The sequence below is a fragment of the Ischnura elegans genome, chromosome 1 (assembly GCF_921293095.1).
Source record: "Ischnura elegans chromosome 1, ioIscEleg1.1, whole genome shotgun sequence".
Classification (NCBI taxonomy): Eukaryota; Metazoa; Arthropoda; class Insecta; order Odonata; family Coenagrionidae; genus Ischnura; species Ischnura elegans.
Window position 1 is genome coordinate 82,219,333 of NC_060246.1, and position 14,520 is coordinate 82,233,852.

General features: G+C 40.1%; 1 protein-coding gene across 2 annotated transcripts in view; it reads left to right on the forward strand.

The window, feature by feature from the left end:
• The window catches only part of LOC124164530 (WW domain-containing adapter protein with coiled-coil homolog), a 49,692-nt gene that overhangs the window by 8,721 nt on the left and 26,451 nt on the right, over nt 1–14,520 (forward strand). For both annotated transcript variants that reach the window (XM_046541892.1, XM_046541900.1), the window contains one exon: nt 4,631–4,789. In XM_046541892.1, the coding sequence (XP_046397848.1) occupies nt 4,631–4,789 (159 nt within the window). The remainder of the gene's footprint in view (nt 1–4,630; nt 4,790–14,520) is intronic.

A 14,520-nucleotide genomic window follows, 5' to 3' on the forward strand; every position in this document is an offset into this window, starting at 1 on the left:
TTTCTCACTTGCATGAATGGGAATTAAATTGGTGATCTAAATCGTTAGCTAGATCGAAATATCTTAATGTTTGGAGGGCAGCGTATACTTCTTTTTTATTTGGTGAAATTACTTCCTCACTTTTATCTTCGTCGTCACTGCTATTATGACTAGTCCCAGCCGCTGCTTCATCCGACGTAGGTACCGGCGTCGCATTGTCGCAAGCCTGGATATCATCGTCTAGAGCAATATAATCGTTTGATGTTGCGCGCTGTGCTCATCCTGCTTTGTCCAAGTATTTTTCAAAATCATCTTTTAAGCCTCTAATCTCCTCCGCGACTTCATCTGCTGCAGCTTCCTGAAGGTATAACGTAACGAATCACCATAACCGTGATATTATAGCGGTAGAATTACTAGTAGGCTAGTTGTATCAATTACCAACCTCGAGAACATCCTCATGATGCACTATGAAAGGGAATCCGGCCGATTTCCAGCAATTTGCGATTGTAGTGGAGGAAATCAAGTACGTGTTTGAACCGTGTTTCTGCGATGAAAAATAACAATTTTATTAACTTGGCCATTTTAGCAAAGTTAACAAAATTGTTATTTCTCATCCCAGAAACACGGTTCAGAGACGTACTTGATTGCCTGATTGGCAGGCAAACAATTATTTTTTGATGATGGCATTGATTGATAGATTTTCAAAATGCAGTCAGAGCGGTCACTTTTGGGGAGGGAGGCCCCCGCTCGGAGGGTCGAGGAGAGGGGCCAGCGAGGGTGAGCTCGTCGAGGAAAGGGACTTAGGGACCCTTCAAAGTGCTTCGGCGAAAAGTAGTCAAGTAGTCTTCAAAGTACGTTCAGAGCAGTGCAAAGGGTTAAGTAGGAGTGTACGAAATACCTCGCGCGACCTTCCTGACATGTAAAACTACGATGTATTGTCGATGCGATGTTTACGAATAGGGACGTAAATAGGGGCATTATGTCAGTCGCGATATTTTTACTGAACTCCTACTTCCCCTAAATTCCCACCGTGAGGTTTTAGGCGAACCCTTTCTCTCCAAAGTTGCACTATCATTTACAATTTCACACTTTTGATGGGCCACAGAATTTTTTTAGCTACTTACTCCGACGTAACTAGTATTGTTTACAAATATTTCGCCGTAGTTCGTATAAACGAATGCCATTTGTTCCTGGGGACCGAGCCGAAGTTCGTAATTTCAAAACATTTCGTATGATCGAAACTTCGTATAATCGAATAGCGCCATGTATTTAGCATAGGCTTTTTGCCGGGACTGCAATATCACTTCGTATAATCGAAAACTTTGTAAAATCCTGCTTCATATAATTGAGAGTTTACTGCATATACTGTAAAAGTAAGAAAAAGACCCAAAAAAATCACCCAGGATAAATGTAATTTGCAATAATAAAAAAAGTTCCTAGAAAAAGTAATTCAAATATAACGTAATTAACTGAAGCACCGCACTGAGATACTTTTTTTTATAATGTAGTGAGTATGAAACGGGGATAATAAATCTTTAATAAAAAGGTTAGCCTAATCATAATTTTAGTGATAGCACATAAAATATGTAGAAATTATAAAGGAAGGTAAAAAAAAAAAATTTAATAAAATAATCCATTTGTAAGACATGATGGGATATTTACGATAAGAATAATGAAAAAAAGGTGAAGGAAATGAAAAGAAAAATCCCAACCTGCCAAATTGTCCCAAAAATAGCACTAAAGTAAACAAAAATACACTAAAAATAAAGGAACACGTAGAACTAGAAAGGGACACTTCCGCAATAGTGTAAGGTCACTCCCGAACTGCGGGAGGGTGAAAAAGTAACGCTAGGTGCGCTCGGAGCACCCCAGTGACCAACAGAAAAACGAACTCTTCAAGACATACATTTATGTCTTCCGCCTGAGTGGAAAAGCCTTCATGGCATATGTATATGTCATCCGCACTGAAAGTGTTAATGCAGCTCTAACCTGCGCAATTCCGTGTACCGTGTAAAACTGCCTTAATAGCATGTGCTCTCACAAGAAGTGATTTTCATTTTCAATTTGGAAGTTGATCAATATAAGCAATAAAAAATTTAGAGCACTCCAACTCTTGCTAGTGTAGTCATTATCGTTAAAATTACTGCATGAATAGTAATTAATTAAAGCCAAACTAATGCCCATTCAATGGAATCACTATCAGCTCAGTGATATGTTTGCCATTCCGAATGCAATCAAAAATAAGGCTTTGAAAAAGGCGGAGCAAGGTACATGACCTCTCCTTGTCATCATCATCACCATCACTGGTCAACAATCCTAGGATTGGTTTGACGCAGCTCTCCACTCAGTTCTCCTATCAGCTAATCTTTTCACACCTCATTTATTTGAAAAATATCAGCTTTTTGTGTAAAACCAGGGGTATTTTCAGGTGGGTGGGGTAAAATCCTGCGTTTGTGTTACTCCTTAGGTTTGCTATGTCCATTTTGTTCCATGTCTGTCATAACCTTTTCGATGGTTGATTGCCAGTCTCTCATTATGATGGGATTTTCACTGTATGATCTACTCATTTATCCCTTTCGTGCCGGACTTCAGGTGGAGCTGATGGGAATTTTCAAACCCATTACACGTGGCATCGGGTGTAGCTGGTGCAAATGTTTCAATGCAAACGAGCAGACGTCTGCTCTAGCCGACGCGAGGGAAGGGAAGTGACCACTGAGATAGCAATAGTCTGATGCATTCAGGCCCAGCCTGAGACCCAGCTTAACGAGACCTTTGGGTCACTCTTCGGCAATTAAGCCCGACCCTCCCACTCATTTATGATCATCCTCACCACAAGAATCTGTTGCTAAGTGGTTATATTGTGAATGGTATTTTTCAATTATATATTTTGTTTCATGCTACAATTTCTTATACTTGGAAAGGAATTCTTCATTTTGTTCTGTGCGTAAGCAATTTTTAAACAAAATTTAATGTTAAAAATAAAGGACTTTTGTTTTAGTACCTTATGTTCGCTAACTTTGTTGTTATGAACTCTATAAATCTGGTTAAAATTCCACAATGCTTAAAAATGTTAGTAATTCTTTTAGAAGAGTAAATTATTGAAAATCAAATGCAATATTTGGTTGAAAAATATACTGGTAGTGCATTAACGTGACCATGGATTCGTGTTATGATAGGGATAAAGGGTGTATGCAGTCCAGTGCCTGGGGTAAGGGACGTGTGCCCCATTGAACTGGGTCAAAAATCTCAGGGACGAAAATAGCAGGGTAACTCCAACCCAAAAAAGAGCTCTGTAAAGAGAGGTTTTAAATATTCTCACGCTACTCATAGCACGGAAAACGTTTTCTAACTGTAGGTGCTGGCAGGAAACGGTTAAGCTGAATTCTATTTTAATGATAGGAATTTGCTTTGTAGAGTACGATGCTACATGTATGGATTTGGATCTGTTGTGGAATATAAAGTACTTGTTTCATGGATATGTTTCACCCTGTACTAGCTCATTACATGATCTGAGATGTTATTTTGCCCCTTTATGTTATGTATTATATATTTCTTTCTTCTTTAATTGGAAATTAGCTTTTTGTGTCCCAAAGTATATTCTGGTGCTCATGCAAACCTTCTCTTGCTCATTAACTGAATCACTTGCTAAAATTTGCAATGTTGTTGTGCTATAGGAATAAGCAAGGAGTACAATACTCTATGAGATCGTTAAGTGATTGATTATACTTGTTTCCATTTTTTTCTTTTTTAATTTTCTTTTTACTTTTCTGTAATTGAGAATAAATGTTTTGTGAAACAGTTTTCCCTGTACAATTGAAGAAATATTAAATGAATAGACCTTGAAGGTAATGCCCTGGCTGCCTTAAACAAAACCTGCCCATTAGTCCGCCATGCCATGTTCACATGGATGACTTTCCAAAACTATTTGTTTCTGCTCCATGTTTTCAGGGAAGATGTATTTTGTTGGGTTTCCCTAAGTTATTTCAACTTTTTTTGTTGCTCCATCACCTTGTGTCTGGCTCCTACCTTTAGATCTATCTAGAAAGGGTCCTCATGCCTGGGGTAATTGAGAATTACTTCTGCCTGTGCAGCTCTCGGGGCACAGGAATGTGCAAGGTTGTAGCCCAAAGGGAAGGACAATTTTTAATAGTGCCATTCAAAGTGGCTACACAATAGTGCACTGAACCCTTATTGTTCTATTAAATGTTGGTTGCAATGTGTCTGTTCCTCAGCCATTTGCTCCAAGCCCTCCTTTAATACTTCTTTCTTACTCTTTTCTGGTTTGCCTTTCCCTCTCTCCATTACCTAATGCTACATGCAATTCAATGGGTGCAATAGATGCTGAAGTGATCAGTGTAGTGGAAGTGAATATAAAGTTCAAAACTACTAGGATAATCATCATGAATGGATTGGCCGTCTTATTTATTTCTGTTTTTGCTTCCTCCTCCCACATATAATCAGTGCTTTACTTTGTACTTAGTTTTTCAGAACTAACCAAGGCTAAAATTTGTATCATATTCTAATATTGTATTTTGTTCATCAAGAGAATTTTCTCTTTATTTGGCTATTGCCTTAAATACAGAGTGACTATGGTGTGAACCTATATGCTTGCTTGATTATCAATAATTCCATGTATATTAATTTTTTTCAGCTCATGATAAACATTCCAACTCTCGAGCCTCAATCAGTAATTCCAGGGATCAAAAATCGACCTCACGGCAAGTGGAGTGTAGGGACGTCTACTGGAACAACCAGACCAGTAGCAATAGAGAAGATGGGGATTGTCACGACAGAAGGAAACATATGGATGGTTAGTACTTCATCTTGTATTTATTTCATTTACAATTAAAAATCCCCTTTGTATCAAATTCCCTGGGACAGTGAAAAGGTTTTGTTATAAAGAGGTCTTCATTACATAGAGGTTAACAAGCTCTTATAGAAGTAAAACTTATTGTTTAAAATTTTATACAACTTAATTTTAGATAAATGATGAAATGCTGGTGTTGATGATTGTCATAGAATTCACTCTTCAAATTATAATGCTCACATCAATGAGGAAATTCTTTATCTCTGAAAACTATTTAATTTGACTTCGGTGTGGTCATCTTAGCACATTGTTTCATGAATTATCGCAATGGCCTGCTGTAGTAATACATTAAGTGATGTCTCAATAGCCATATACCAATGCTGCTACTTAAGTGAGATTCCCATTGTTCCGGACTTATGATCTCAACTTTGCTAGAAGTTGTCTATATTCATGTGTGTCATCTTGGAAATGTCATAAATGTAATACACACAAAATACAGTAGAACTTGTTCAGTACATTTCTGAAGGGACCACAAAAAATGAACGTACTAACATGGAAAACGTGCTAACGAGGAAAGTAAATAATAGCAGTCGGGATAATTGCAATCTGTGGAAAAGTTGTTATAATTACAATTACTATCGGTAGTTCTCGTAGGATCGCCCTCCTGAACTCTTTTCACCTTTAACAATCAACTTTAAAATCAAGAAAATGAGCGTTACAGGACAAGTAAAGCTAAGTCATTTCTTCTTTCTCAAAGCGTACTTGGAGAATATAACAACAACCCTGAGTATGACAACTGGTTGTTTTTAAATATCATAAAAATTGGACAAAATTATATTAACCTTAAATTACGGCAATAGCCATACACATTCGCTTCTGGAATGAAACCATATCGATTGTTTTATCGATGGATATATCGATTAATAACACGCAAGATTATTAGATTGACGTAATTACAAGAAGATTTTATATTATACAGTTGAAATTTATTTAAAAAATTGTCTAATGTCGTCTGCTTTCGTGCCGAGATCAAGTATTTTTAAGCTAAGCTTCACGTGGAGATCCAGAGCATCGTCTGCTCCCGCAGCAGTAGTCAAGTAAATACGCACGTACTCCATAGCCTCGATGTCGAGTTTATGGAGTACATGCAGTACTGCTTTAGATAAAATGGGAATTGGATAAGACTCATTTCTTCGTCATGATAACTCATGCAATAGCAACAATTGCCTACTCGCGAAATTTGTTTGCAGTGGTCACTCCAGAGGCAATTGAAGGTGGGGAGCTCGGGGTGGGGAAAATCATTGGCTGCAGTTTAGTTAGTAAGACATTCCTGAAAAATGGCCGCATTTTATTATTCATCACGAAGAATTGAGAAATGCATTTGGATAAATCATGGTCGAAGAAAGAGATGTGGAATAAATGCAAGAATGTCAATGGCTTATAATAATAAATTAAATCATGAATTCGGAAGGTTACGACCATTAAGAAGATACTAGAGAACGAATTGCCCGTTGCGTCTCGGATAGCAATTGAGCGTACCAACCAGGAAAGCACAATTTTTTCAAACGTACTAACCAAATACTTTTACCTGTATTTTGTTTGGATGGTACCGGGACCAAGAGAAATCGCCGTACTAAGGAGGAACTTACTAACCAAGTTCCACTGTACTTCTTTTATGCTCTACTAGCCCATACTTAATGACTGACATGAGAAAAAGATTGAGTCAGTACCTATGAGCGTACTGTTGTTTCCTGTCTGGGTTGGATTAAATTGACAAGCTGAAAGATGGTAAATTAGGAAGAAGGCCACGTTGGCATTCTTGCTTCTGATATTACTCAATGATAAAGTGACACAGCTGGCAGGAGCACCGTTTGGATCAATGAAAACTAGGCTCTATGATACAATTTAGAGAGAGCACAAAGTTGGACTTAAGAAGTAAAATTGCATGTAAACACTAAGTAAAATGATTTTTAAGGATATACCTTGCCAAAGAAGTGGTCATTTTTCTAATTGGGGCCCATGCGTGGACTTAGTCCAACAGGTTCATTGTTGTAGAAGTTCATTACTGGAGATTTTTCTCCATGCTTTACGTATGATAAGGGGACAGAGCTATCAGTTTTTAATGCTGAGAAATTCATGAGATTTTGCCAAGTGGAGTTTCTTTGTGCAAGAATTCTACTGTACCTATGACAAGGAGACATCCCAAGGTGGATGCAAGTAGGTTTACTTAGAGCATTTTACAAATCAACCTGACCCTCTTCCCTGCTTTGAATATTCTTCCTCAGTATAGTAAAGGGCTTATGTCTATTTACCGTCAATCTATCCATATCTTCTTTGTTATCCCTTGCTTACTAACTATAGTAGACTCTCGTTAATACAAAAAATGGTATTACAAAGTCCTTGTTATTACAAAGCAAATCATTGGTCCAGACGAAAAAGCCTATCCCAGCTACAGTAAAAGAAACGTTATTACGAAATTTCCATTTTTATGAAATTAAAAACCTCAGTCCCAGTCCCGGCGGTTATGAAATGAACTTTATTACGAAGTTCCATGCATAAGCAATGGCATTTAGGTGGATATTCAGTACAGTAAGTTTTAATAATCGCGCCACGTTTAAGTTCTTCTTGTGCACTGTGCCCAAGAGCGTCAATTATGGTTCTTTATTCAGTTTACATGCAACATCATGTTATGAGCTTCATTCCGGTGGAGTCAAGGTGACCCCCTCTTAACCGCTCGTAAATTGGACATACAGTTAGTCCTCTTCCTACGCACATTCGATTAACAACTGTCAGAGGTAAGAGCATTCAAGAATTTCAAATTTCGAATTTGGCGCCTTTCGATTTGGCCGATGCTATGAGGTGCGGCATAAAGGAACTCGCACTTCGGGCACAACCTTACAAAATATCATTGAGTACATGTGAATTTAGGAATTGTTCAGCGTTTCCTCGTTCTTCCTTACCTTGAGGAGCGATTTTGATGCAGTACAGATGCACAATTGTGATGCAGTGTTGCATTTTGTAGGATAACCGTACTTGTCAATGCCTTTCATACAGTCCGGCCGGCGAGAGTTGCCCGATGACGGCACAATAGGAGGGGCGGATAACCCTCTGCCAGCACGGTTTACAGCCAATCGCTGTCCCCCAAACTCACCCTCGCCTTGTCTCACAACGTTGTCAACTGCATAAGGTCCAGCGAAATAAGCCTGATCCACCAAAACAAACCCTTTCTTCGAATCACCAAAACAAGTGATTCTTCCTCTGGGTCCTTCACGATCATCGTCCCTACCGGCTCCTTTCTTCACAGAACCCTTTGTAGGCGTTTCCCTTTCTTACCTGGCAGACTTGCCGCCTACTCCGACCATTCTGCTTATCATTGGACAACTCTCGGCGGCTGTACTGTAGGTTTATCAACTTAGGAACAAGGTCTTGCAATTTATCCAGTTTGTATATTGGACTTATTGTATTCGGGAAGATATCAACCTTCGATTGCATTGTGCCACATTCTTCTGTTGAGATACTGAAACAAATTTTCCTGTTTATATATACCGTATAAGCGCGTGTAAGAGGCGCACCTTTTTTCCCAGATATTGCAGCCAAAAATGGGGGTGCGCCTCTTACACAAACTTCTTATCTTCCCCCTCTCCCCTTCACCGGTTGCAAGTTCAAGGGGAACTGAGTGGCCTTGGTTTTCAGCGTGAGTCAGTCATCTGGAACCCTGGGTCAAAATCAAGCGGCAGGCAGGGGAGTTTCTCCCTTAGTGACGTATTTTTAAAATGCTTCTGTTTGAATTTCTTGCAAGCATCGCGCCGTCACGTCGGTACCCCAGAGGTGAACATTGAAAAGATCGCGCGGGGTGATTCGCTCCGGAGCGCGCGCTAAATTTATTGCCACGAGTGGACATCCCGCGGCATTTACACTGCATGTAGTAATATTGGTGTCAAAACCTGCGGTTGAAAAAATTCGAACGAGTGTGCTCATTGTTGGACTTGATGGTGGGTAGAAGAAATCAGAAATGCTTATAAGTGAAGAGCGCTGAAGGAGAGGTCGAGGGGATGAGGGCTCCCTCCCCTCCGTATTTAAAGCTACGAGCGAAGGAGCAAGGGAAGAACACGTCCGATCTTGCATGTGACGTCGTTGCCTTTAAAGCGAAGGGGCGAAGGCGCAGCAATGTGATATACGCAGTTTGCGTTGCCTGAGTTTCCAGTCCGTCTCGTCTTGTTTGAATGCGCTTATGCTACGCTTGTTTCTTCCGAAATTGTGCTGTTTGGACTATGTTGAATATTAGTAGCCTTATTTTAGCTATAAATCTTTGTGTCAATCAATTAGTGCTCAAAAAACTTAAATGCTGTAAGATATACGTCGCGTTAGGTCTAATTCTTTTTAGAACCTCGTGTGTGTCATACAATTGCTGAAAGATATCGAGATATCTTCGAGCTCAGAAGGTGACTCACGTAGCATTTGACCTCCAGAAACTCGGGGAATTGAACCTGGTAGACCGAAAAAGGTCAGTTGGTGGAATGGGGTAGGGATGAAACACGTTTCCATTGTTCCCCTGTAACTTGATATTTTCCTGTGGAGTCTCGGAAAGGAAAAAACGGCAGAGGCATTGGCTGATGGAGAGCCGAGTGTAGTTCCGTTAGGCCCCTTGCACACACACCGATTTTGGACGGCCGGTAAAATATTGGCCGATATTTTACCGGCGAAGCGATGCTTGCACACACGCCGGATTTTTACCGGTCAAACGATACGTTGCTAAGTTTTTGAGCCGGCGTCGGCGATCCACAGTGACAATAGCCGGCAGCTAACCGGCATTTTGCCGGTGCCGGCGTGTGGTCGGTACGTGTGCAAGCTCCAATGCTCTCCCATTGTTCACTATTGGAATGTGGACGGCCGATATTTTACCTGCCGTCCAAAATCGGTGCGTGTGCAAGGGGCCTTAAATCTATGACGTGGTTATTATCCAACGGCGCTGAGATTGCCCCGATTGTTGTTCAATCTCTTGGGAAAGCTCATGCCATTTGCCTGTCGTGTTTTGCCTTAAAATTTTCCACGGCTGCTATTCTATTGCAATACTCCTGCGAGAGCTTTTAAACAAAATTGTTCGTGAGTAGGACAAGCAACGTAGAGCGATGGCGTATGCAAAGAGAGGATCGGAACTCTTTCTACTCCCTCTTATGCCGCTGCAGTTATCAAAATTTCCTCTTTCAAATAGTACTGAAAGAGGACATTTCGATAACTGTTGAAATTCCAGGCATACGTCTGCAACACCGCACGATAGGATAAATGTCGCAAAATTTTTTTCTTTATAGCTTCGATCCTCAAAATAGGGGTGCGCCTCTTACACAAGCTTATACGGTATTTCTGCGTAATATAATTGCGTTTAGTAAATACTTTTTTTCCGACAATTCCTAAAGAAACGTTCATATGAACTTTGCTAATATGAACCTCCGGTTTTTCGGTCCCGCAAACTTCTTAATAATGAGAGTACTGTATTCCTTCCTTTAATTTGGTTTTTAGTGCCACAATGCCACGTCTAGATATTCCTTTTTCTCTCCATCTCTAATTCTCTATTCTCTTCCATACCCACTCCATGAATGATTCCCGTCTCATCTCTTCCTCTTTCCTTAGTGCCTACATTTTCATGCTCCATATTAGACTTTTCACTAAACTTTTCTAGTTTCATTAGATCATTAGGCCATTAATAAAAAGTCAGTCAAACATTGAAGTCCTTAGATGGCTATTGGATGAAGTGAGGTTAGGAATGTTTCGATCTAGATTTAACACGTTGACCGCCATGATGTTTTTAGTAGATATGTCCTCTGATGCCATTAGTGTTTTTCATTCCGTTAACTATTCCCGGATCATTAAACATTAAATGTGTTTTAGTACTTTACTTTAAAATAAATATTTATATTCTTATGCCACAACGGTCATGGCCCATACGTTAGCAAGAGATTCTGGTCACTCCGGCGTCAGAAATCCACTTTGAAACAGTCGCTCGGAGGCCGGTCAGTATGACCGGTGTGGCATGACGGGAGCCACTCGACTCAGGTCATTATGACCGGCATGGCGATCAACTTGTTAAGGACTTGTATTTGCCAGCCAAGATGTAAACAGTTGGGCTGAACAGTTTTAAAACGTGAATGTGGGGGACACAAAAGGATGACAAAATAATGATAAAAATGAACATGAGAAATCAAATACGGAAAGGAGAATTGGAGTTTAAGGAAAATTTTAGCATTGAAGTGGGTAGAAAAATTGAAGTTTTGGTGGCCTTTAATGCAATGGATGCAGCACATGATCATGAAGTCAACCTGTCGTAATTACAAATGTATGGATCATTTTATGTGTTGGTAGGACTCGGACCTAAATGTAATACTATGAGCTCAAACTAGCCAATTCGTGTGGTAGCCAAGTTACCATACGAATTTCTGACCGAGGGAATTACAGTAGACTCGTTAATACGAACTACCGTATTATAGAGTTCTCGTTTTTACGAAGCAATTCTTGGTCCTAATGAAAAGGCTAATCCAATCTATTGTTGAAGAAAATTGGCCATATAGTATCACCTAATGTGAAGTCTTACAAGACGATGTTTCGAGACTTTGTTCGTAAGTTAATAAACCTTTGCAAGACATCAAAAAGTGTGGTTATCTTGCAAAATGCAACACTGCATTACAATGTGGTGTAATCTCAATATTGTGATCCACTCATCTACCTGCGAGTGCAACGCGGCTGGAGCCAAAAAAAATTACCTGTCCCTGGGAAGGAAGAATGGCTCAAACGATGAACATTTCCAGACTTCACATTAAGTGAACACATTACAAACTGATCTAGCTGGGCGTGCGACGCAGCTGGAGCAAAAAAAAATTGCTCCTCACGGTAAGGAAGAATGGGGGAAATGCTGAACAGTTCCTAAATTCACACAGAGTCAATGTATTTTGTACAGATTGTGCCCAAAGTGTGAGTTCCTCTACACCGCACCTCATAGCATCGGCCAAATCGAAAGGTGCCAAATTTGAAATTCTTGAATGCTCTTATCTCTGAAAGTTCGTTAATCGAATGTGCGTAGGAAGAGGACTACCTGTATGTCCAATTTACTTCGTAACAAAGTTCATTTTGTAATCGCCAGGACCAGGACTGAGGTTTGTTATTTTGTAAAAACGAAAATTTCATAATAACCTTTTCTATTACTATAGCTTGGATAGGCCTTTGTGTCGGGACCAACGATTTGCTTCGTAATAACGAGAACTTTTCAATAACATTGATGGTATTAACGAGAGTCTACTGTATTATTATTAAAATATTCTACCAATTAAGGTAGTTTTGTACAGTGTAACCTCGATATAACGACACCCCACGGTACACTAATAAACACTCGCTATAGCGAATTGTCGCTTTACCGGAGGTGGAGAAAATAATAGCCAATATACCTGTTGCGAACAGATATACAGGAACAGGAGTGATGCGGCGACAGATAAACATCTATCCGATAAACGTAAGCATAAATCCAGACGAAAGGCGATGTTTTTTTGCATCACTAAATTTCCTTACTCAAATAACGACTAACTATTCAAACAATTTATCAGCGCCGCACTGAATAAAAATCGTGCAAAGCATTGTTTCGTTAATCATTATATTTATCGAACGACAGTTTACCACATAAATTTGAGACTGAGCACTCCATTAACTTCATTTCTAACAGATCGCTAGCAATTACAGAGGTTAAGGAGTCTTGATGAATGGAATGAAAAAACTTCGTAAATTTCACATGAATTTTATTGGCACGACCAGTTTCATCGCTGCGCGACATCATCAGGTGCATATACAGGAGAGCACGGCCTTAAATACCCTGGGATACAAGGGAACGGGTGTTGGACAAGAGGTGGGTGGGTCCAACACCCGTTCCCTTGTATCCCAGGGTATTTAAGGCCGTGCTCTCCTGTATATGCACCTGATGATGTCGCGCAGCGATGAAACTGGTCGTGCCAATAAAATTCATGTGAAATTTACAAAGTTTTTTCATTCCATTATGAGGAAATTTCACGAAGTTACGCCGCAAACCATTCAATTGGTCTTGATGAAAGTCTTCCGGCGGTGAAACCCTCGCTATGGCGAGAGCCAACACCGAAAGGGTCTCGTAAAAACGAATTTTTTAACACTCTTATTATAGGGTCAATTGACGGTGCATCGGCTATCTCTCGTTATAGCGGGGGTGTCGCTATAGCCCGTACTCGCTTTAACGAGGTTCCACTGTATTCCGTTGAGTATTTAAGAAGCATTGTGGTAGCCTCCCCTTCCTTCAAGTACTTGTATCTTCATTTCACTATATGCCTACTCCCTTTCATGCTATCTAAAAATCCTATTCCCTTCCTCACTCTACCTTATTTACCTAACATTCTACCCTCTGACACTGTGTTCAACATCCCCTTACCTGCTAAGTACTCCCTTCATCCATACCTTCTGTCTCCTCCGCATCTCATCTAGAAGCTGTCTCTCCTCACCCGCCTTGTCCAGCACTTCGTAATTCCTCTTCCTCTCCATCCACTTCACCTTCTTCGTTCTTCTCCTCACCCACATCTTGAATGCCTCCAGTCTTCTCTCATCCTCCCTCGTTAGTGTCCATATTTTCGAATCGTAAAGCACTACACTCCAGATCTCACTCTTCACTAACCTTTCCTTTAAACTCCTCTCTAGCGATCCTCTCACAAGCTCTTTCCTGTTAATGAACACCTCCTTTCCTAACACAATGCTCTTCCTGATGTCCATACCGCTTCTTCTCTTTTCCTCTAATGTGCTGCCTAAATAGTTAAATCGATCAACCTGCTCAAGTTTTAACCCTTCTACTTTTACCTTGAGTCTCACATTCCTAGCTCGTGATGCTTTGCAAAACCGCATAACCTTAGTCTTCTTGTGATTAATCCTCATCCCATACTCCTCGCAACGCTCGTATAACCTATCCACTAGAGCCTGAAGCCCCCTTGTTTTATCTTGCCAAGCAACTCCATGAAACTCCCTTTGTCCATCCCCAAACAAATTCGGAAATCATTTCCATCCAATTCTCGAAGTAAATTCATGTGGGTGAAACTTCAAGCAGCCACTTCTTCGCCCATACTCTTCTCATAATTTATGATGTCATCATTGAGAACATCATTGGCCAGGGTCAAACCAATTTTTTTATTTTTCGAAAAATGTGGAGCCAACACAAGCTGGTACCAACTTCACTCCACGTGATCACATTGTGTACTGAAGAATATTTGGTAAGTTGGTCAGGTTAGCTGAATTGGTTTGGACGTCTGTAGAGCTGGCCCTGACAGGGATGGTCAGGGAGTTCGGTCATGTTGGGTGATCAGGTTGTAATGTGTGTAGCACATTCAATAGTCCTATAATTTCTGCATTCCACAGCTTCCTCCTATTTTGGTTATGGAATTAGAACCGTCCTCACAAAATCCTTCAGCCAACATCCCTCCTCATAGATCCTGCGTATTAGAATTTAATTCATTTCAATTGTTCGTATGGAACTGTTTGGAGACACGTTAATTTTATTTCATCTTCCAGTTTTTTCTCAGTTACTATCAACATTCTCCATCATATTTACGTCTTAACATCAGGCAAAGCGTTCGGATGAAAAATTCACTTGGGGTCGGAAAAATGGCAATATGTTGGTGTCTGCATAGTTATATTGCCTGGTCCAGAAATTACCATACTCAACTCAATACTTGCAAGTAGTTACA